Below are 22,463 nucleotides of genomic sequence, written 5' to 3' on the forward strand. Positions count from 1 at the left end.
TTAACCAAAAGGCTGAGAACCAATGGTAAATGAGTAAATGCATGGATATGAAACGTGTTCACTAGAGTTTTAGTCTGCAGTCAAATGATTCCAGGGTTACCAAGAGGTGAGCTCAACACTACTCTGAAAAGAGAAAACAAACATCATACTTTGATACTCTTGGAGCTTCAGATCGTACTTATAATCAGGAACCATCGGGTCACTTCTTGTGAATGGGATGTCTTCATAGTGTGGAGCAGAAATGCTGGAGAAGTCAACGGTGGTGAAGGGCTTAATGTCAAAGGAGTGTGAGTGGTCATCCACTACAGAAAGATCCACAGAGCTGATCCCAAAGTTGGTGGGCCAGAATGGCATCTCTGTGTCGACCATGGTAATTTCTGAAATGGAAAAAGAATAGTTATGAGGTTAAGCTTTAGAGAATACAGCAATCTTCCAAAGATAAACAGAAAGAGTCTGTGATGAAGTGATCCTGTTCGTTGCCAGCTTTTTACTGTCATCCAGGTCTTTTGAAAATAGGAAGGAAGTCTCCCCGTACCTGGACATCACAGCAGGGAAATCTATAGCGATACAATTAGTGTATCCCTATAAATATTCCGCCAAGAGCCTGCTCTCACTATAGATGATCATTAATCAAGTCTTTTAACAATTGCTGTTACTTAAATATTCTCAAGTTTGTCGAGGTATAATTGATAAAAATTTTTACATACAGTTATTTTTTAAAAGAAGATTTATGCGTTTATATTGGAAAGGTAGATTTACAGAGAAAAAGAAAGATAAAGAAATATCTTCCAACTGCTGGTTCAAAACTTCCTAAGTGGCCACAACGGCCGGAGCTGAGCTGGTCTGAAGCCAGGAGCCAGGAGCTTTTCCAGATCTCCCACATGGGTGCAGGGTTCCAAGGACTTGTGCCTCCACCATTGCCTTCCTAGGCCGTAAGCAGGGAGCCGGATGGGAAGTGGAGCGGCTGGAACATGAGCTGAGGCCTAAATGGGACGTCGGCACCTGCAGGCAGCCATGGCACCGACACTCAGCAAAACCATTTTAACTGGTTTTAGCTGTCATGTTCTGTGTGGTCCTGATTTGAGTTTCCTTATGATAGTGATGTTGAGTATCTCTCACATACCTATTGGTCATTTCTAAGTATTCTTTTGCAAATGGTTATTCAAGTCCTTTGCTTATTTTTAATATTTGTTTTCTATTATTGAGATTAAGGGTTTCTTTTATATATGTACTTTGGTAATGAACCCCTTTATCAGATATTCGACTAGCAAATATTTGCTCTCATTCTGCTGATTGTCTCTTAACAGTGTAAATTATTTCCTTTGCTGCGCAGCTTTTCAGTTTGATGTAATCTGCTAATGAGTATTTCTTTTTTTTTTTTAAGATTTTTATTCATTTTATTACAGCCAGATATACACAGAGGAGGAGAGACAGAGAGGAAGATCTTTTGTCCGATGATTCACTCCCCAAGTGAGCCGCAAAGGGCCGATGTGCGCCGATCCAAAGCCGGGAACCTGGAACCTCTTCCAGGTATCCCACGCGGGTGCAGGGTCCCAATGCATTGGGCTGTCCTCCACTGCTTTCCCAGGCCACAAGCAGGGAGCTGGATGGGAAATGGAGCTGCCGGGATTAGAACCGGCGCCCATATGGGATCCCGGGGTTTTCAAGGTGAGGACTTTAGCCGCTAGGCCACGCTGCCGGGCCCCAATGAGTATTTCTAAAGTAAGTAGAGTTCTAGAACAATTTTATTCTCTCAAAATAAGAAACCCTGAATATTTGTCTCTTTAGGATGAACAAAGTTATAAATTAAATTTTGGCAAATTACTTTATATATTTTTAAAAGGTTTATTTATTTCTATTTGAAGGAGATTTAGAGAGAGAAGGACAGACAGAAAGATCTTCCATTTGCTGGTTGAAACTGGTTCACTCCCCAAATGGTTAGAACAGCTGAAGCTGAGCCAGTCAAAAGCCAGGAGCTTCTTCCGGGTTTTCCACATGGGTGCAGGGTCCCAAGGCTTTGGTCCATCTTCCACTGCTTTCCCAGGCCACAATCAGGGAGCTGGATCAGAGATGGAGCTGCTGGGACACAAACTGGCACCCATATGGGATGTTGGCACTCAAAGGTGGAGGATTAGCCATTTGAGTCAGGATGCTGATCCCTAAATTACTTTATTTTTAACCTTCATTCTAAAAACTGCTTTGTTCTTGTACTTGCTTTGACAGCACATATACTTAAAATAACCTTGTTTTTAAAGTAATACTAAAATGAATCTTTTGCCTAGTACAGGAGCCTAGTGGCTAAAGTCCTCACCTTGTATGCGCAGGGATCCCATATGGGTGCTGATTTGTATTCCAGCTGCTCCACTTCCCTTCCAGCTCCCTGCTTGTGGCCTGGAAAGCAGCAGAGGATGGCCCAAAAGCTTGGGATCCTGCAGCTGCATGGGAGACCCGGAAGAAGCTCCTGGCTTTTGATTGGCTCAGCTCCAACCATTGTGGCCACTTAGAGAGTGAACCAGCAGATAGAAGATCTTTTTCTTTTTCCTTCTCTCTGTATGTATATCTGACTTCCCGATAAAAATAAAGAAATCTTCAAAATGAATCTTTATTTTTAGTATGAAGATTCATTCTAATATTTATTTTTTGCATGGATATAGCCTTTTTAAAAATAGAAGGTCTTAACTGTATTAAGAAGAGAAATGTTAGAGATACATGGGGACCTGAGATGTGGAGGTAGCCCAGAATTAATGTCAAATCAACCCCAAACAAAACCAAAATTACACAGGGAGGGAAACAAGAAAAAACATGAAAGGGATAGGGAAAAGCACATGGATTACTAAGCCCACAGAATAAGTAGCTTCATGGCTTAAATAAGTTGACACATGCCACATGTTTTTTTCTAAGTGTGATTTGTTGTCACAGTGGATAAAATAAAGTCCGGACTAGTTTGCATCTCCAGTACTTAATGTGAGTTTCTGAGTCCGTGGAGTGTGTAGACTGTAAACCTTTCTGCAACAGTCACCTGTCTGACTCGGTTTATCTGGACAGTTCACTGTGCACAGTAGTGCCCAAAGGGGAAAAAAAGACAGTAGGCATTTGAAATGTTAACTCTGCTAATGCACACACACACACACACACACACACACACACACACACACACACGCACAGAGCTGTGCATACTCAGGATTGCTGACACTGGAGACAAAGAGGGTTCCACTAATCAGAGGCATCACAGTTAGACCCACCAAAGGATCTGACAGTGCTCATTGACTATTTATTTACTAAATACTAGATGAACTGATGAATGAATGATGAATGAGATGGTCGTGAAGTTTTGGCAGAAAGGACAGGGAAGGAAAGAAACACCACATTTATTGGAACACCAGCTATGAAGTAGGTGCATTCTACGTCTCATTCCAGGTAGTCTGAGATATTATCCCTATTGTGTAGATAAATAAGCTCAGGGCCAACACTGTGGTGTAGAGGGTAAAAGCACCATGTGTGAAGCCAGCATCCCACAGAGGCACTGGTTCTTGTCCTGACTGCTCCACTTCCAATCCGTGTCCATGCTCAAGGCCTGGGAAAAGCAGTGGAAGGCGAGCCACTGTTTGGGTCTCTGCCACCCAGACAGGAGACCTGGATGAAGGTCCTCACTTCGTCCTGGAGCCCTGGCTGTTGTCTCCATCTGGGGAGTGAGTCAGTGGATGAAAAATCTGTCTCTCCCACTCTGTAACTCTGAGTTTCAAATAAAACAAATCTTTAAGGAGTCGGGTATTTGAACTTAATATTTGTTATATTTTATTATATCTATTATCTTTATTCTCTCATTTAGGAGGAAGGCTCACTCTTCTTGTGGTATCTGGGATTAAGATTCTTGCTAATTCCCAAGCAAGCAGAGAGCAAAGGCTAATTTTTGCACAAGATTGATAATTTCAGTTTTGGTCTTCATAAGAAAAACAAAATGCCTTGAAATCACAAATAAGCAATTCACATCTTGTGAATGTGTTTTAGTGCTCCACAGGGGTGCATTAGGCACCGTTTGGGTTTGTATGTCTAAATATCTACATCACTAAGTACCCAAACAACCTTAAGTTATCTGGGTTACAGTGTAAACACTACACACCAAAGAGAGGAATGTGTATTAACGATAGCTTAAAGGTCATACTGGGTCTCAATGACATCTCAAAAAAGGATTGTGTTCTTAGTGACAGGGGCACCCATCAAACCATGACCTTTACTTCAAAATGCATCTAAACCTACCTAATCTAGATCAGTCCATTTAATACACCCATCTTCTCAGCATGCTTACTTTCCATTTATCTTAGCACAAACTACTTTCATCTCAAAGGAATCTCTTATCCAGACTAAAGTATCCAAAGAAATGGATTTGCCAACTGTTTTTCATCATTCTCATTTCAAAAGTTTCCATATACAAAATAAATGTCAACTAAACAGTGGAAGGTAGTGTATGAATATTGGGAAATAAAAATAGGTATCAAATATATCTAGAGTGCAGGACAAATGGTCATTCATCAGTTTATTCCTTTAATTTTGTTTATTTATTTTAGATAAACAGCTTTAATGATCCACTACCAGTCTTGCTTCTTGATATAGAATTGACATCTCTTGGGGTCACCTGTTTTATTGAGAAGTCTTGGAAAAAATTTTAATGCTAAAATAGCCATTTGTGTGTTAAGGAATAGAAAAAGAAATTCCTGTGGTTTCTAAGATGTGATAAGAGCCTTAAAAAGTCTACTTACAGCCCATTTTATAGCCAAAGGATGTTCATTTCTTTCTCTTTTAAAATAGTAGCCCCCATTTGTTTTAAAGCAGAAATACTGTTTCCACGTACCTTCCACCCCTTTCACTGACCTCTTCCCCACAATGTATACAGTCCCCCATTATTAACATCTTGTACTAATGTAGCACACTTGTTCCAGGTAATGAATGAATACTAATACATAATTAACTCAAGTCCACAGTTAAAGGTTTACTCTGTGCTTTCAGTTCTGCAGGTTCTGGCAAATGCACAATGTCACGTGTCCACATCACAGTGGAGTGTCACTGTGCCTCCTGAATTCCAGTGATACACAAGAGAGTGTCACTGCGCCCCCTTAGCTCGCCTATTTGTCCCTCCCTCCCTTCTTTCCTCAGGTATGCTGTTTGAACAGTCCTCCAGATTTACTTAGTTAATATGTTTTAGTTTGGCACTCAAGTTCCTCCTGCCATGGTCTGAGTGTGTCCTCTGGAAGTTCGTGTGCTGGGACTGCACTACTTGGTGCAGCAGTGCTAAGAGGTGGGCTTTGCAGGAAGTGTTGTGGTTCTTCGGGTAGGGTGGATGAATGCATTGGAAGCTTTCTCGCTGGATGGGCTGGCTATCACAGAAGGGGTTCACTGTCTCAGGAGAGGGGAGCTGTCACACAAGGGGTCAGTTACTGCGGGACGGCTTAGCTATCATGACAGCCTCTCTCTTTGTCTCCCTTGCACGTGCCCTCTTGCCCTCTGCTTTCCACCATAAGCTGAAGTAGTCTGGAGTCCTCACTCGAAGCCAATCAGATGCTGGGGTCATGCTCCTGTCCTGTCCAGCCTCTGGAATTGTGAGCCAAAAAAACCCTTGATTTTCTGGAACATACACTATCTCAAGTACTCAGTTACAGCAGCATAAAGTAAATGAGTTATAACTTTAACTTACTTTTTCAGTTTATTTTCCACTGGTTCCTTATCCCTGTCTTTTGCACACCCTCTGCTAGGGAAGACCAGGCCTGTGTGTCCTGGTCAAACAGGCTTCCCCGGGCCAGGACGCTTCTTTTAGTTCACGCAGCTTCCCCCCGTGTCTCCACGGTCCCCCTTCTCACTGTCCTAACTGCAGGCCCCGTAGGTCACTTTCTCCACAAAACCACATATGATTCCTCCACCTTAAACACACCTTCATGCCCCACATCACCTTAGCATCTGATACCTCTCCTTTATTTCTGATACAATTATTCTGATAAATATTATTGCTGTTAGATCCCAGCCTGGCACTAAGGGTGGCATCACTTCGTTTTTGGTCTTTGTGTATGGTTGTTTGTTTACTAAATGCATGTTTTATAAAGAGCGGAGTAAGGTGTGAATGGTGGCCAAAAAGATAGACTTTCTCCATGAGCTAGCTTTGCTACAACTTAAGCACCCTGCAGATTTTAATCCAGTATTATAAATAAAATATAAGCTTAAAGCTTCTCAACAATATTTACTTAGGTTTTTCTTTCTCTTGCATTGATTACAGGAGGAGGATTAGGGTGCTGTAAGATTTTTCTTATGTTGGTAAGTAAAAAAAAGACAAAGTAAGAAAGAAAACTATACTTTTCATCTCTACAAACACACACTGCTCCAGCACACATTCCCTCTCCTGTCCCTTTTCCTTTTCAACCTAAACAGCATTATTCCAGGGATCCCAGTTTACTAGGAGGCACAGTGGTTTCCTACAGCTTTCATTTCACTTTAACTTACTAATGAATCCCGGAAGCCTGCTTCTCATTTTGTTTCTAGAAAACATAAGCTTCTGTTTCTGCCAAGCTGTAAGTCGAGTAGGTGTTTTTTGTTACTCTGTGCAATTACCCGTGAAGGAATAAATGAACAAAATATTTGCATGAGCAACAGCGCTTCTCAGGAATATGCAAGTGTCTCCACTTTCCAGCTGGGTGACAGATTTGTGTTGCCTTGGGATATATCCATCATTTCACAACCTTTAGTGTGTTTCAGGCAGACTCAAGTCTTTAGGCAGGCCTTGTGTGCAAGGACATGCATTAGTGCCATTTCTCTTTGACCTTCAAACTTGGCTTGACTATTGAGGTGAATAAGTAGATTTTCACAATATTAAAAGTACAATGCATTTCAAACCAAAGTATAACCAATTTTCTCTGATCTGATAGGCATCATTATTTGGGCATATTGATAGTAAAGTTGCTAAATTGTAAAGTTGAATGGTAAAACAACGTGGTTTTCACTCTAGGTCACCCTAACCCAGTGAGAACAGAAAATTTCCTTATGAAGAGAAAACAGACTATCAGGGCTGAATTTAATCTCCTTCTAATGACTTCTAAATTACTAGAACCCTAAATCTGTCTCATTTAATTCTCACCACAGTCCTGTAAAATAGGTACATTTATAATTCTCCTCAAAGATGAAGAAATGGAGGCAGAGACAATGGAGAAAAAGAACTTGCCAAGAACACACAGTTAACAGAAGAGCTGGGTACTGAAGCTTCACAGTCTAAGACAAAGGAAAATACATCTTATGTTGATCCTACAATTTTCCATTACAAACAAGTAATTTCAATACATTTTCACTCCAAACCTATGCTGTGCCAGGCAGAGCAGGCTGAAGATGCACTACAAAGATGAACTCTACAATAAAAACTTTCTCAGTTGGGCCTGGTGTGATAGAGTAGCGGTTAAAGTCCTTGCCTTGAATGCTCCGGGATCCCAAATGGGCTCCAGTTCTAATCCCGGCAGCTCCACTTCCCATCCAGCTCCCTGCTTGTGGCCTGGGAAAGCAGTCAAGGACGGCCCAAAACCTTGGGATCCTGCACCCGCGTGGGAGACCCGGAAGAAGTTCCTGGCTCCTGGCTTTGGATTGGCTCAGCCCCAGCCATTGTGGCCATTTGGGGAATGAACCATCGGATGGAAGATCTTCCTCTCTGTCTCTCCTTCCTCTGTATATCTGCCTTTCCAATAAAAATAAATAAATACTTAAAAACAAACAAACAAAAAAACTTTCTTAGAAAAATGTATTAGGCTGGGCAACAAAGTATGTGCCAGGAAGAAGCATTTCATAGATTCCTCAGCATTTAGTAGACTTGCTGGACTTTTGACAGGTCATCTTTCAACCTCTTCTCAGTTATTTCAGTTTAATGTCATGATTATATATAAATATGGTTCCAACTTTTGTACCTAACCACTCTGTACTGATTCATGCCCATCACTGACAGTATAAACCGACCTGGGGATTTTCTAATTTCTCTCCCATCATGACAGCTGACATTCAGAGATAAAAACCATTCTGAGATATTAGACTGGTACAGGCCTTTTTAAAATCTCAACTCCTCTTCTGACAGATGAAGTAGACAATGCGAAATGGTTTGTCCAGAACACAGAGGCTGACTACAAGAGACCCCAGCTTTCCTGTTCCCTCACCTTGCTCTCTCTGCATTACATTATGAAGTGTTTAATATGCGAAATAGGCCCAAAAAGGGACTTTTAAACTATGCCAATGCTCATAGATCCAGATTTTTGGGGTGTTAAATAACACACAAGAATGACATCAACTTTTTTAAAGGAAAAATATCTCAAGCAAGGAACCACTTACTAGGTGGTAATTACAAACAGAGAAAAAATGAAGAAATAAATCCGTAACAGAATTTGTTTCTAACAAAAGTAGTAAGTTCTAAATTAACTTAAAGGTTTAGAAACAGACTTGAACAGTCCAATATGAGTAAACTAAGTCCTGCATTGATGCTTTATACAATGAATGCAGAAATATATCTATTTGTTTCTGCTATTCTGAACATTAATAGTGAGCAAGCAGAGGGCCAGTATCAAGGCAGATGCCCTGGATTCAAATCCTGCTCTGTTGGTTGCTAGCTTTGTGATCTCTTTATACTTAATCATTCCCATCTATAAAATAATATTGTCCCTCTTGTAAAGCTAATTATAAGAACAAAAATTAGGCCATACAGGTAAAACGTCTAGCACAGAGCTGTATACATACTAAGGTTTCATTAAGTATTACCAGTCAGCTTAGCGGTAACGGTAGTTTCTGTACATTTGAGGAAGCAGAGTACTGTAGACACAGAGAAGGTGTGCTCGGAGCCTCCACCACCACTAGGGTACAGGAAGAGGAAGAAACACCAGCAAAGCCCTATTGTTCCAACAGGACTACGCCTAAACCAGATGTCCTGTTTTAGGATCTCTGGAAAAGGAGAGTCCAACAGCTCTTCTGCTCTTTGTGGCCAGGAAAGTTTATGTCTCAGCTGGCATCCTCCCAACTGTGTTATGCTTATGTTCATGATGTTTCTTGAAAAATAATTACACAGAAAAATATCTAGTAGTCAAATAAATTTAGGAACTGCCAAGTTAAGCAAGGTTAAGTAAGTTTACCAAAAGAATTCTCACACTAACACTAGGATATTTAAAAAGTTGGTTGTAAAATGAAATTAAAAGGTCAAGTTTATTTTGATGTAAAAACTTTGGAATCCATATGTATTTTTTTCTGAATATATATCTTCCACAGACTCTTTGAACAGACCTCATATGTATGAATTTCACAATTTTTTTTGCACCAAGATAAATTTATCTTTTAATTCCATTTGTGAGCTTTCTGAAATACCTTTATAAGCTAATGATTCACAAGAATATATAAAACAGAAGGGAAAGAATATGATACAATACTTGAGGAGTCTCATATTTGATGACATTGTATATGATAGAATATGTAACTATCTCCCCCCATTTTACAAACATAGCGTTCTCAGCCTCTGATATCTGCCTTTTCACACGTACCATGAAAAGTGCTATGCTGGCCTTCAGCTTTCCCCGAAATCAAAAATCAGGAAGGTCAAGAACTTATGATGGATAAAACAACAGCAAAATACCCAAGACAAAGGATTTTTTACATCTCACCGAAAAGGATCACTGTGAAGATGAAAAGTCCATTCTGTACAGATAATCCTAAAAACTTCTAGACAGAAAAGAAAATTGTCTCAGAAAAAAGGATCATTAATCAGAAAATTTAATGTCTCACTAGTGATACCAGAAGTCAGAAAAATCAATAGAACAATGTTTTCAAAACTCAGAGAACTATTTCTAACTTAGAATTTTATTCTCAATTCATCACTCAAATATGAGAATAGAATAAACAGGGCCAGCAATCCTTCACTTTCATGTCCCAGCATCTCATACGGGTGCTGGTTCATGTTCCAGCATCCCATACGGGCGTTGGTTCACGTCCCAGCGGTTCCACTTCCCATCCAGCTCCCTGTTTGTGGCTTGGGAAGGCAGTGGAGGATGGCCCAAAGAGGCTCCTGGCTCCTGGCTTCTGATTGGTTCAGCTCAAGCAGAAGGGTCATTTGGGGAGTGAACCAGTAGACAGAAGGTTTCTCTCTCTCTTTCTCTCCTTCTCTCTGCCTCTTCAACAAAAATAAAATAAATCCTTTAAATCTGCCTTTCCAATAAAAATAAAATAAATCTTTAAAAAAAGAAAATTTTCAGAAATATACAATCTCCAGAAACTTACCTCCCATAAACTATTTCCCAGAATTCTGCATCAGAACTAAAGAAAAGGAAAATAAGGTCTCCAGCCAACAAAAAATCCAAATGCCAGAGAGAGGTAATGGGAAATTTCAGGAAAACAGGTACAGAATGCCCCAGACTAGACAGAGTGGGGTGGAGGAGAGAATGCACCTGGACGATGCACGCTATTAGAATACCTGGGAGATCTGATCACTTTGAAAGAAACTTTGGACCAGGTCAAATTCAGGAGCCTGGAATTCAATCCAGGTCTCTCTCTTGAGTGACAGGGACCCAAAGACTTGAGCCAATATCTGCTGCCTCTCGGGGTGCGCATGAGCAGGAAGTTGGATCCTTTCCAATAAAAGTAAATACATCTTTTTTTTAAAAAAAAAACTATGTACAGTATTCCTTCAATAAAAGTGAAAATTAAGTTAAAAGTTAAGTATCTTTTAATAGTAACATTAAGCCTTTGGGTGTACACTAAAATTGCTGTTTCAAAAAAATAATGAACATTGAGTTGAACAAAAAAATACAATATTACAAACAACCCTATCAATAACCTAAATAAAAAGAACCCCTTCCTTTAAAGTCATGATTTGCCACTCACATGAAACAGATGATCTGAATACGCCTATAATGTATTACATAAATTCAATTAATAATAATCTTGTGGGTTGGTGTTGTGTTGTAGTGGACTAAGCTGCAACACTGACATCCCATACGGGCTCCAGTTTGTGTTCCAACTGCTCTATTTAGGATTCTGTTCCCTAATGGTCTGGGAAAAGCAGCAGCAGACGGCCCACGTGTGTGGGAACCTCTACCGGTTCCTACCTCTGGCTTGTTAGTCCTGGTCATTACAGCCGCCTGTGGGGTGAATCCGGGATCTCTCTTTGCATTTTCTCTTTCTGTCTCTAATTCTGACTTGCAAAATAAATACGCAAATCTTAAAAAAAAAATTAACAACCTTACAAGATAGAAAGCATCTGGTTAAAATTAGTTCACTAGTGAAATCTACTAAATATTTTAGAAAGACATTAAATTAATTCTTTACAATTTCTTTCAGAAAATAATTAGAGGTTTCAAAAAGTTCATGGAAAATATGTATTATGAAAAAACTACATATTTTACTCTACTAAAATAAACCCATTTTAATTTCATTTTCCCATAAACTTCATGAAATGCTGTCATTAAAGCAGAGGGCATATTTCTTAATTCATCTATGAGGCCAGCAAAACTCTAACACCAAAACAAGACATAGATATTACAAGGAAAAAAATGAGCACAACATCAACATATTAGCATAAATTAGCAAAAATGAGCACAACATTAACATCTGCTAAGAACATAGAAGCAAAAGCTAACAATTACTAGCAAGTTGTATCAAAAAATGTACACCTTAATTATATACCATGACCAAGTGAGACTTATCGTAGGTATGTAATACTGGCTCAACATTTCAAAGTCACTGCATGTCATCCTTCAGAAAAACACGCTGAAGAGGAAAGTCTCCTGATTACAGCAATAGATACAGAAAAGATCAGATGAAAACCAACATTCAGTCATGACAAAAACTCTCAGCAAATTAGAAACAGGAGGGAACATCTTCGGCTTGGTAAATAACATACATGAGATCTCTAGGCTAATATCACACTTAATGGAGAGAAACTCAAGCTTTCCTAGGACAAGGAGGAAAGCAAAAATTTTCCTCTCATCACTAGTTTCTAACAGCCTCCTGCATATCCTCACTAGTGTAATAAGATAAGAACGGCCATACAGATTGTAAAGGAAGAAACAAAGCAACTGGAGGTAACGGGTAATTCTAGAACAGTTGAAGGATATACTTAATATATGAAAGCCAATTGCTTTGCTACATACCAACAAGGAATAGGCAGAATTTGAAAGTAAAAACCTATTATCATTTACATCAGCATGCCTAAAGTAAAATACTTAGGTACAGAGTTAAAATGTACACACACACACACATATATAATTTATATGAGGAAAACTACGTAACTGTCATGAAATGTATCTAAATAAATGGAATGACATTCCATGTTCATGTACTGCAAGACTTAATATTGCCAAGACGCCAGTTCTTCCAAATGAATCTATTGATTCAGTGCAATATCAATAAAAATCGTGGCACGTTACCTTGTGGATATCAACAAAATTATTTATAAATTTATATACCATGACTAAGCGGTATACGACCAAGAGAAGCAAAAGATGTAGGATAGCTACCTCAATGTAGAGGAACAAAGCTGCAGGACTGACAATTCCTTACTTCAAGGGTTAAAAATACTGCAGTAATCAAGAAATTGTGACATAAGGAAAAGAGCACACTCACAGATCAAAGGAACAGAGAGCCCAGACACACATCCACAAGAATGCAGTCAGCTGATCTTTGACAAAGAAGCAGAGACAATGGATAAACGTCTTTCAACAAAAATTATGGAAGCAACTGGGTCTCCTCCACAAGCAACAAATGAGACATATATCTTGCTTCCTGTATAGAAACTAACTTAAAATAGATCACTAATCTAAATGAAAAATGCAAAACCATAGGAAAAAACTCTTCAAAGATATCATAGGAGAAAATCTGCATGACCTTGGGAATAGCAATGACTGTTCAGACACTGTACCAAAGGCATAACCCGTGAAAGCAATAGCTGGTTTACATGAAAATTTAAAACATCTGCTTTGCACAACACAATCTCAAGAGAATGAGAAGTAAGACACATCCTAGGAGAAAATATTTGCAAAAAATAATGCTTGATACAGAACGATTATGCAAGACAAGACAAAGAACTCTTAAAATTGAACATTGAGAAAATGAATGACTTGAATTAAAGATGGGGGAAAAAAACCTTAACAGATATCTCACCAAAGGAGATTTACAGATGCCAAGGAAGCACATGAAAAGGTCGTCAACATCAAATGTTATTTGTGGATCACACATTAAAACAACAATGAGATACCACTGCACACCTATTCTAACAGACAAAATTCAAAACACTGAAAACCTGAAATCCTTGTGAGCATGTGGAACAACAGGAATTCCCCTTTGCAGCTGGGGAAAACACAAAATGGGACTGTCACTGTGGTAGTTGGATACTTTCTTATAAAGTTAAGCATATTCTTACCATACAACCAAGCAATTGTATCCCTTGTCACTAAAACGGTTTGAAAACTTACATTGACACAAACACCTACACACAGATATTTAAAGCGGTTTCATTCATAATAGTCAAACCTTGGACACAATCAAGACACTTTTCAATAGTGGATAAACAAACAGTATTTATCCACATCTACTAACGAAGAGGCATATTTTTTCCAGTGTTGGAAAGAAATGAGCTATTAAACCATGAGAAGTCATGGAAGAAATTCATACTCACATGACTAAGTGAAAAAAGCCAAAGAGGTTGGTATAAATATAGAGACAGTAAAAAGATCAGTGGTTCACGGAGGTTGCAGGTAGGGAGGGATGAATGGGCGGGACACAGAGGACTTTGAGGGCAATGACTCGATTGGGTAATTAGGTAGATAGATGTCATTCCACATTTGTACAAACCAATAGAATGTACAATTTTAAGAGTGAACCCAAAAGTAAACTACGGACTCTGCATGATGATGTACCCCTGTGGATTCACCCATTGTAATAATTGCTCCGCCATCACGGGGGTGTTGATAATGGGGAAGGTTATGCACATATAGGAGAAGGGTGTCTATGAGAACTTCCTGTACATTTGGTTCCATTTTGCTGCGATTCTGAACTGCACTAAAAAATAAAGTTTATAATAAAGTTTATTTAAAAAAGAAAAATGGTGCTCAGGTCTGAAAACAGAAACTGAAGTATTTCCTGCCTGGCTACCCCTCCTCCACATTTTGGTTTTAACTTTGCAATGACAGGGGAATGAACATGAGCAAAGAAAGAAAAAAAAAAAGGAAAAACATGGAAGGAATGTTCCAGAACAGTTTAGAAAGGGGGAAGCCATCTCTGATATGCCAAGGTACTGTTTCTCTTTGCCTTTTCATCTCCACCATTGTAAAGAATCTCTTCCTGCAACTAGGAATGGATGAAGCACATGGGTGGTTTAAAAAATTCACCACTGAAGCTTTTCTAGTAGCTAGGAATTATCCTACAACAGTAAGCATTTTTTTCTACTTGGAGTTGTTTTGTCTGGCAAAATGATAGGATAGACTATGTTCTCTTGTTTTCGGTGTACTGTGCCAAGCATTCTTAAGGAAAAAGACAATGGTCTCAAGCTAAGCAAACACTGAGGACAAAAGTGTGAAAACAGATGGAGTTAGATCACTAGCGGTATGAGCTGACCTACAGGCTTTCAGTAGATGTATTACATATTATCTCAAATTTTAATGCAATATTATGATAACAGCAATGCTTTCTCCATTTTAAAACTTCCTCCTGACATTAAAGCACTACCAAGTCAACATTTATTCATGATTAAAAAGATTTCTTGAGGCCAGTGTTGTGGTACAGTGAGTTGAACTGCCACATGAGACATCAGCATCCCATGTGGGAATTGGTTCACTTCAGATCCAGCTCCCTGGTAATGCGCCCGGGAAAAAGCAGCAGGAGATGGTTCCCACCACCCATGTGGAAGACTAGGATGGAGCTCCTGGCTTCTGGTCTTGGCCTGATTACACCTGTCCACTGAGGCCACCTAGAGAGTGGACCACAGATGGGAGACTTTCTCTTTCTCACTCTAATAAATCAAAACATCATTCCCCCCCCCCCCCAAAAATGGCATTTTTTTTCATGGAAAAAAAGCTTCTTTATCAGGAAGGAAATGGAATGTCATTAGTTTGACACAGGATATCTGTAAAAAAGACAAAAGTTGAGTAGTCATCATTTTGATGATGAAATGTTGAATTTTATTTATTTGTTTGAAAGGTGAGAGACATAGTGAGTCTTTTGTCTGCTCATTTACTCCCCAAATGCCCTGGCCTAGATTAAAGTCAGAATCCAGGGACTCTAGTCAGATCTCCCATATGGGTGGCAAAGACCTGCCTGCCAAAGTGTGCATTAGCAGGAATCTGGGATTGGAAACAGAGTTAAGATTCAAACTCAGGCAATCTGATACAGGTCTAGGCAATCCAAGTTATTTTTACTGCTATCTGCCAAATGCCTGCCCCAGTGGTGAAATAGTTAAAGTTCCCTTCTGAGATCAGCAATGAGATTAAGGATTCTCGCTGTCACTATTCCTATTTAGCAATGTGCCTGAGATCCTAACCAATGCAACAACTACGTATGTGTATACACACACACACACACACACACACACACACACACACGGCTGGCCTGGAAAAGAAGTAATGAAGCTGATAGTAATTCTGGATGACATGAAAGTCTCTTAAAAATATACTGAAAACCATCATACTTAATGAAAGAATTTTACAAAGTGTCAAGGATACAAAGTCAGTACTAAAAAAACAATCATTTTTTTATGAGCCAGTAATATTTTAAAAATAGAAATAAAATTTTAATAGCGTCAAAATCACCCAATATCTAAGGGAAACAATCGAACAAAATGCGCATAATACCTCTACAGTGAAAGTTCAAAATATTATTTTAAAAAAGCTATTAAAGAATACCTAAAAAATTGAAAGGATATTCCATGTTCATGGATTGGGAGACTTGATGCAGGGCTGTCAATGTTCTCCCAGTTTACCTACAGATTCATAATAATTTCAGTCAAAATTTCAGAACTTTTGTGAAAATCCACATGCTGAGTCTACAATTTAGATAGCAGTTCAAGGGCCCAGAAGAACCCAGGCAATCTTGAAGTGGAAAAAACAACACTTGGGACTTATTCTATCAAATATTAAAACTGATTAGGAATCAATAGCAATTAAGACATGTGAATTGGGGCAAGGGCAGAAAAAATTGATGAATGCAACAAAAAATAAAATCCAGAATCAATCTTACATGAATATGGCCACCTAGTTTATGACCAAAAAAAAAAAAAAAAAAAAAAAAAAAGCCACTTCTGGATAGTGGAGAAAGGATGATATTTTCAACAGATACAGTAGGTCAACTGAATATGCGTATGAGAAAAAAATGAGACTTCTTTCTTATATCACCCATATGAGTCCAAGCCATGTTGGTTACACATCTATAATACCTTACCAACCTGGGAGAACATGAAACTTTGTTCAAACACTAACTATAGAACATCAGCTGGACTACATGCAAGAGTGAAAAGTTCTGTTAAGCGAATAAAAAAGCAGCAGAGTAAGAGATTTGGAACACATAGATTTGATGAAGCATGCTTTCTAGAACTCACATGTACACAGTTAAAAGCAGGAAAAGTCTTAAACAGGCTCTTCACACACACACACAAGAAGAAAGTCAGATAGACAATACATAGTTTAAAGGATGCTTAATTTTCTTATCATCAGATGAAGTTCTAACTGAAATGATATTGTAATTCTACCGCACACCTAGCAGAATAGCCACATTCAAAAGACAAAAATGCCAAGTACGGGGGAAGATATACAGTAACCGGAACATTTACACATGGTCGATAAAGTATAAATCAGTACAATTACTTTAAAAAGTGTTTTTGAGATAATCCATTTAAATGAAATAAAGTCCTTGGGTTAAATCCATTCAAGCCACATGTTTTATGTTAATTATTTAACATTTCTTTGTAGCAGCCAGTTTAATGTATAAACTTTGCTTTTTTTTTTTTTTAAGAGTTTATTATTATTGGAAAGCCGGATATACAGAGAGGAGGAGAGACAGAGAGGAAGATCCTCCATCCGATGTTTCACTCCCCAAGTGAGTCGCAACGGGCCGGTGCGCGCCAATCCGAAGCCGGGAACCTGGAACCTCTTCCGGGTCTCCCACGCGGGTGCAGGGTCCCAAAGCTTTGGGCCGTCCTCGACTGCTTTCCCAGGCCACAAGCAGAGAGCTGGCTGGGAAGTGGAGCTGCCGGGACTAGAACCGGCGCCCACATGGGATCCCGGGGCTTTCAAGGCGAGGACTTTAGCTGCTAGATCACGCTGCCGGGCCCTAAACTTTGCTTTTTACAAGAGTTTTGATTTAGGTCTGGCTCAGTAGCCTAGTGGCTGAAGTCCTCACCTTGCACACGCTGGCATCCCACATGGGCACCAGCTTGGTTCCTGTCCCGGATGTGGCAAGATGTGAGGCGAAAATGCATACAGAGAACTTTGAAAGCCACGCCAACGCGCCTGCGCCTGCTTTGCTCATCACAGGACACTTCACTACTTAGTAAACTTCACAAGATTGACAAAAAAAGAGGCCTTTTAGGGCCGTTCACTTGGTAATTTGGATTCATAGAAGCGAATTTCTCCTTGGGAAGTTCAGTTTAAAAGGCTGTATGGTAACCTGGCATGAGGTAGAGAAGGGTATGCCACACGCAGGTAACTGACAGTTGACTCTTTTAAATCTACTTTACAATGGGAACCACAGAGCCATTCACCACTTGTGGGAACATCAATCTTGTGCTGGCAATCTCCTGCTCAAACAGAAATTACGTGGATCTGAAATCCTGTGTACTCAGATAGCCACGTGATCTTAATTCTGAGGTTGTAAGAGCTGGATTGCAGTTGCTATCAGTTACATGTGCAATTTCTGTGTCTCTAAATTAGTTACAGGTGCAACGCTGCATTTGCAAAAAAAAAAAAAAAAGGTATTCTGGTAGTTTACAGAAACCTGGTTCCATTCAAATGAGATTAATCATTATCAAATACTCAACACTGGATGGATAGGAGACACCGAACAACCTTTAGTACCCACTTGCAGTGCGTCAGAAAGGAACTGAAAAGAGCAGAAACTCTTCACCAGTTCTGTCCCTCTAAGGCAATGTAGAAAATCACTCTGCTTACATTTGCTGAGAAGGAACATTCTCAGGTACCTAGCACAGATCCAGGGTGACTTTAGAGTTTCCCCAGGCGATAGTTATGAGAGTGCTCACAAAAACAGAACCCACAATCATGCTCTCAGACGCGGAAGAAAATTATTCTTGCTTCATGATCCACGTTCCACACTGAAGTTAGAACTTTGAGAGCATAACCACTGTCATGTAATTGTCAAGACTTCAGGGTGTAGGACACTGTCCATGCCTACAGTGTCGGGAAACACTTCAACGATGGAATGACAGACTAGCGACTGTTCATGAAGGACTGCCCATTGTAATCCTCGAGGGGAATCAGTAGTGAGGGGGGGCAAAACTTGGGGGGGGGAATCCCTAGAGCCTATGGAGCCATACCGTAAAAACCAAAAAGACCTCAGGACGCTTGGCAATAACAGGATTTTTAAAAGTAAAACAAAACAAAAAACAAATAAAATGAAAACCAAAGCAAACCAACAACAACAACAAATCCCCTGGGTTTTCTTGTGAGCATCTGATAGAATAGCATTTATTTCAGGTGCTTCTCCTTCTGTGATTTCTAGTTTTGGGGGAAAGTATGAGAGATGTGGCTGCTTTTGGAATGCCAACAATGAGACTCTCTGAGCCTATAAATCTGTTACATCCCAAAGTACTAACTGATCAAAAAAGAGATTCAAATAGTGAAATGATAAAACTAGGCTGAACTGAGGGGAAAATTTCATATGAACCATAGAGAAGTTTTAGAAAAATGTTCTTATTCTTTTTTATTTTTATTTTTAAAAAAATATTTCATTATAGAACCCAGAGCGGTAGCCTAGTGGCTAAACTCCTCACCTTGCAAGCGCCAGGTTCCCATGTGGGCGCTCGTTTGTGTCCCAGAGGCCAGCTCCCTGCTTGTGGCCTGGGAAAGCAATTGAAGACAGCCCAAGAACTTGGGACCCTGCACTCACATGGGAGACCCAGAAGAGGATCCTGGCTCCTGGCTTCGGATTGGCTCAGCTCCAGCCGTTGCAGCCACTTGGGGAGTGAATCAGTGGATGGAAGATCTTTGTCTCTGTCTCTCCTCCTCTCTTTATATCTGACTTTCCAATAAAAATAATAAAATAAAGAAGATATATTTATTTATTGTATGTTAATAAATGTCCCGTATGGGATCTGGGTGCATGCAGGCACTGGGACCCTTTAATTATTCTTCTATGTGAGGTTATGCAATTCACAGTTGCATTGGTCATTACATATCTTCCAAACCAAATACTGGCACATAAAGCCTTCAAAAAGTTCATGGAAAAATGCACATTATGAAAAAAAATAAATGTAGGTTTCAAAATTATTCAGCACCATGATATGCTTATTTTTTAAATCCCATACTCAGAACTTTCTGAAGTGTCTCTGTCCACGCAGAGGAGAAACAAGCCAACAAAAGGACTTGCCGCAGAGCACCCGGCAAGGCTGCACCCAACACGGGAATGGCCTGCCACTGACTCCGTACCACACAGACCGCTTTAAGCCTCTGGAAAGGTGAAAATTCTGGTGAGTTATCTGAATGTTTCTGAGCATACAGTTGCCTGGGGTCATGTAGATAGAGCGTAATTACCCCTCCATCAATCACTCGCTGCTATCTCAGGAGGGCCTCCCTGGGAAGGCCATCTATTGCAGCACTGAGCATGTCTCTAAGGCACACTTCATTGCTCAACCAGCTCCACAGGACCAGTGTGTCACCATCTTTCACTGCTCTGGTGCAACAACTTAAAACGATAGAATTCACACAGGACTAAGTCTGGCACTAAAAGCAGGAGGCATATTCAGATTGAGTTTGTAGAAGCTTCCCTTTGCCCTTGCCAATTTTTATGAGCAGAAATGGTGCAGAGCCAGCATGAGGTTACTTGGGGTTGCCTGAGAAGCTCTTGATGAAAAAAGGAAGGGGAGTCACAGAACGGGCTCACAGTACTGACGGGGGCCAGGAAGTAGTGTGGGGAAGGCTACGGGCACACGAGCTTCACCGCAATGATCTCCATCTCCTCGACATGACAGAGTTGGACATCCGGGTCACTGGCACCACACGTGCTGCGTCAACAGCACGAGCCAGCGATTCCCAGCAACCCCCATTCCACACCGCCTGCAGCGACGAGCAGGAGGGAACTCCGAGGCGAACTGGCACCAGCCACGCAGCCCGCATCTCTGTTGACCCCGACAGCCGGGACAGTTATCACACACTTGGCTTATTTTTCTTCGTCTGTTCATCTCAGCAGGAATGAAATAAATATTCAGTGGTCATCTACAAAACACATAGAAGTCACACACACAGCCTTTAGGGTCCTATTTTTAACAGATAGTACTTCGGAATAAGAAACAGCCAGAGGCCATAAGAGATGAGGGTTAAATTACTGGTACATAATAAAATGTTTTAACTGCTAATAATTTCAATCTGCACCATATTAATAAGGAACAGTAGTGAGTCATTTGTTGGAGGGATTTCAGACTTGAAAAACTACACTCACAGAAAGTTCAAAGAGTAAAACCAGAAATCAGTTCATAATGACACTAACTTGATTCACATAAGCTCCCTTACCATGAACAGTAATCAACCCCCAATCAGTCAAAAATGTTTCTTGTGCTAGATTCTAGAAAAACACACAAAGACTAACGAACTCGTAGTATAACCAAGACATTTTGCGCAGAAGCAGGCTAAAGTTTGCAATTAAGAAATACAACTATACTTTTTAAAGCTTGTACAAAAACAAATAGCATTTTACAAAAGATAATGAAATGCTCCTATTTAATAAGCTCAGATAACAGAAGTACACATTATGAAATGACAAATAAATAATATTGCAGGAAATTTTTTCTTATTTTTTTAAAGGCTATTGTTTTAATTTGTGACCAAATTTGCAAATCCCAGGCTTCTGGGAAAAATAGAAGGTTAAAATTGAAAGTCATCAACTTCAATAATGAAGTGAATTAATTTTGATTTTTTTTAAAAAGAGCTATTTTGTTTTTTATTGGAAAGTCAGATATACAGAGTAGAAGGAGACAGAGAGAGGAAGATATTCTATTCATTGATTCACTCCCCAAGTGGCCACAAAGGTAGGAGCTGAGTTGATCCGAACCTGGGAGCCAGGAGCTTCTTTCGGGTCTCCCACAAGGGTGCAGGGTCCCAAGGCTTTGGGCCAGTGCCCAGATGGGATCCCAGTGTGTGCAAAAAGTGAGGGTTTTAGCTGCTAGGCTACCGCGCTGGGCCCAATTTTGATATTTTTGAATTTATATTGTAAAAAATGAATCACACTAGCTAATGCAATCTATTTTGGCAAGGAATGTATGAGAACAGAAAAATAAAACAAATAGAAACATAGAAATAAACAAGAAACAATACAAAACAGCTGTGCTAAGAAACTTCAGTAGAAGGAGCTATAGAAATTAAGAACCTACATTTTTCAATGGCTAAGAAAAATGTTAATAAATAAAATATCAGTTTAAATCTGACACGTCTCAATAGAGAGCAATAGTTAATCATTTATTCAGTATGTGGCTGGCATTTAATCTTTTAGGAATCTCATTTTCTTTACGCATAAAATAAGATGCATAGAATGGAAACTCTTCAAGGCCCTCAAAAAATATTTTCCTATAATGTTCATAATATTATGCTAGGAAATATAAAAACCGGTGTGACTTCATCCTGCCCCCCTTTGCCTTGTACAGCGCTTGCAGACCACCGTCAGTGAAGCAATCCCTCTCTGCGTCGACAGGAGCATCTCCCAGAGTTTTACCCACAACAGCACAGAACAGAAATCTGCTATAATTCACGCTGATATTTTATCTATTTTTTTGCAATAGAGTGATACATGAAAAGAAAAAGACTGCAATTATAAAACTGATGAATACAGCAATGAGTTACCATTAATTTCCAAACATTCGGGAGCGGGAGGAATGAACACAGAGCGGGGTCTGAACTGGCTGGCACTGCACTGTGAGAGAGCCAGCTGTGACAAAATGTTGTGTCATAATGTTGTTCACTGCTTTGGCAAGACTTGGTATATTACAAGAAAAACATTGCTACACTGTCTCGCCAGCGACCCACATGCCCCTGTCTTATGAGGGGTGTGTACTGTATGGCATTTGAAATGATCACAGGGACCCGGCATGATAGCCTAGTGGCTAAAGTCCTTGCCTTGCCCACGCCAGGATCCCATGTGGCCACCGGTTTGTGTCCTGGTGGCCCCACTTCCCATCCAGTTCCATGCCTGTGGCCTGGGAAAGCAGTGAAGGACAGCCCAAAGCCTTGGGATCCCACACCCACCTTGGAGACCCGGAGGAGGCT

At 39.9% G+C, this 22,463-nt stretch overlaps 1 protein-coding gene across 4 annotated transcripts in view; it reads right to left on the reverse strand.

Moving 5' to 3' along the window:
- PPARG (peroxisome proliferator activated receptor gamma) overlaps window positions 1–22,463 on the reverse strand; it is a 123,457-nt gene that overhangs the window by 46,710 nt on the left and 54,284 nt on the right. For all 4 annotated transcript variants that reach the window (XM_058678412.1, XM_058678411.1, XM_058678413.1 and 1 more), the window contains exon 3: window positions 150–377. In XM_058678412.1, coding sequence (XP_058534395.1) covers window positions 150–369 — 220 coding nt within the window. In that variant the 5' untranslated portion in view covers window positions 370–377. The remainder of the gene's footprint in view (window positions 1–149; window positions 378–22,463) is intronic.

Source organism: Ochotona princeps, chromosome 21 (genome assembly GCF_030435755.1).
Source record: "Ochotona princeps isolate mOchPri1 chromosome 21, mOchPri1.hap1, whole genome shotgun sequence".
NCBI classification, from domain to species: domain Eukaryota; kingdom Metazoa; phylum Chordata; class Mammalia; order Lagomorpha; family Ochotonidae; genus Ochotona; species Ochotona princeps.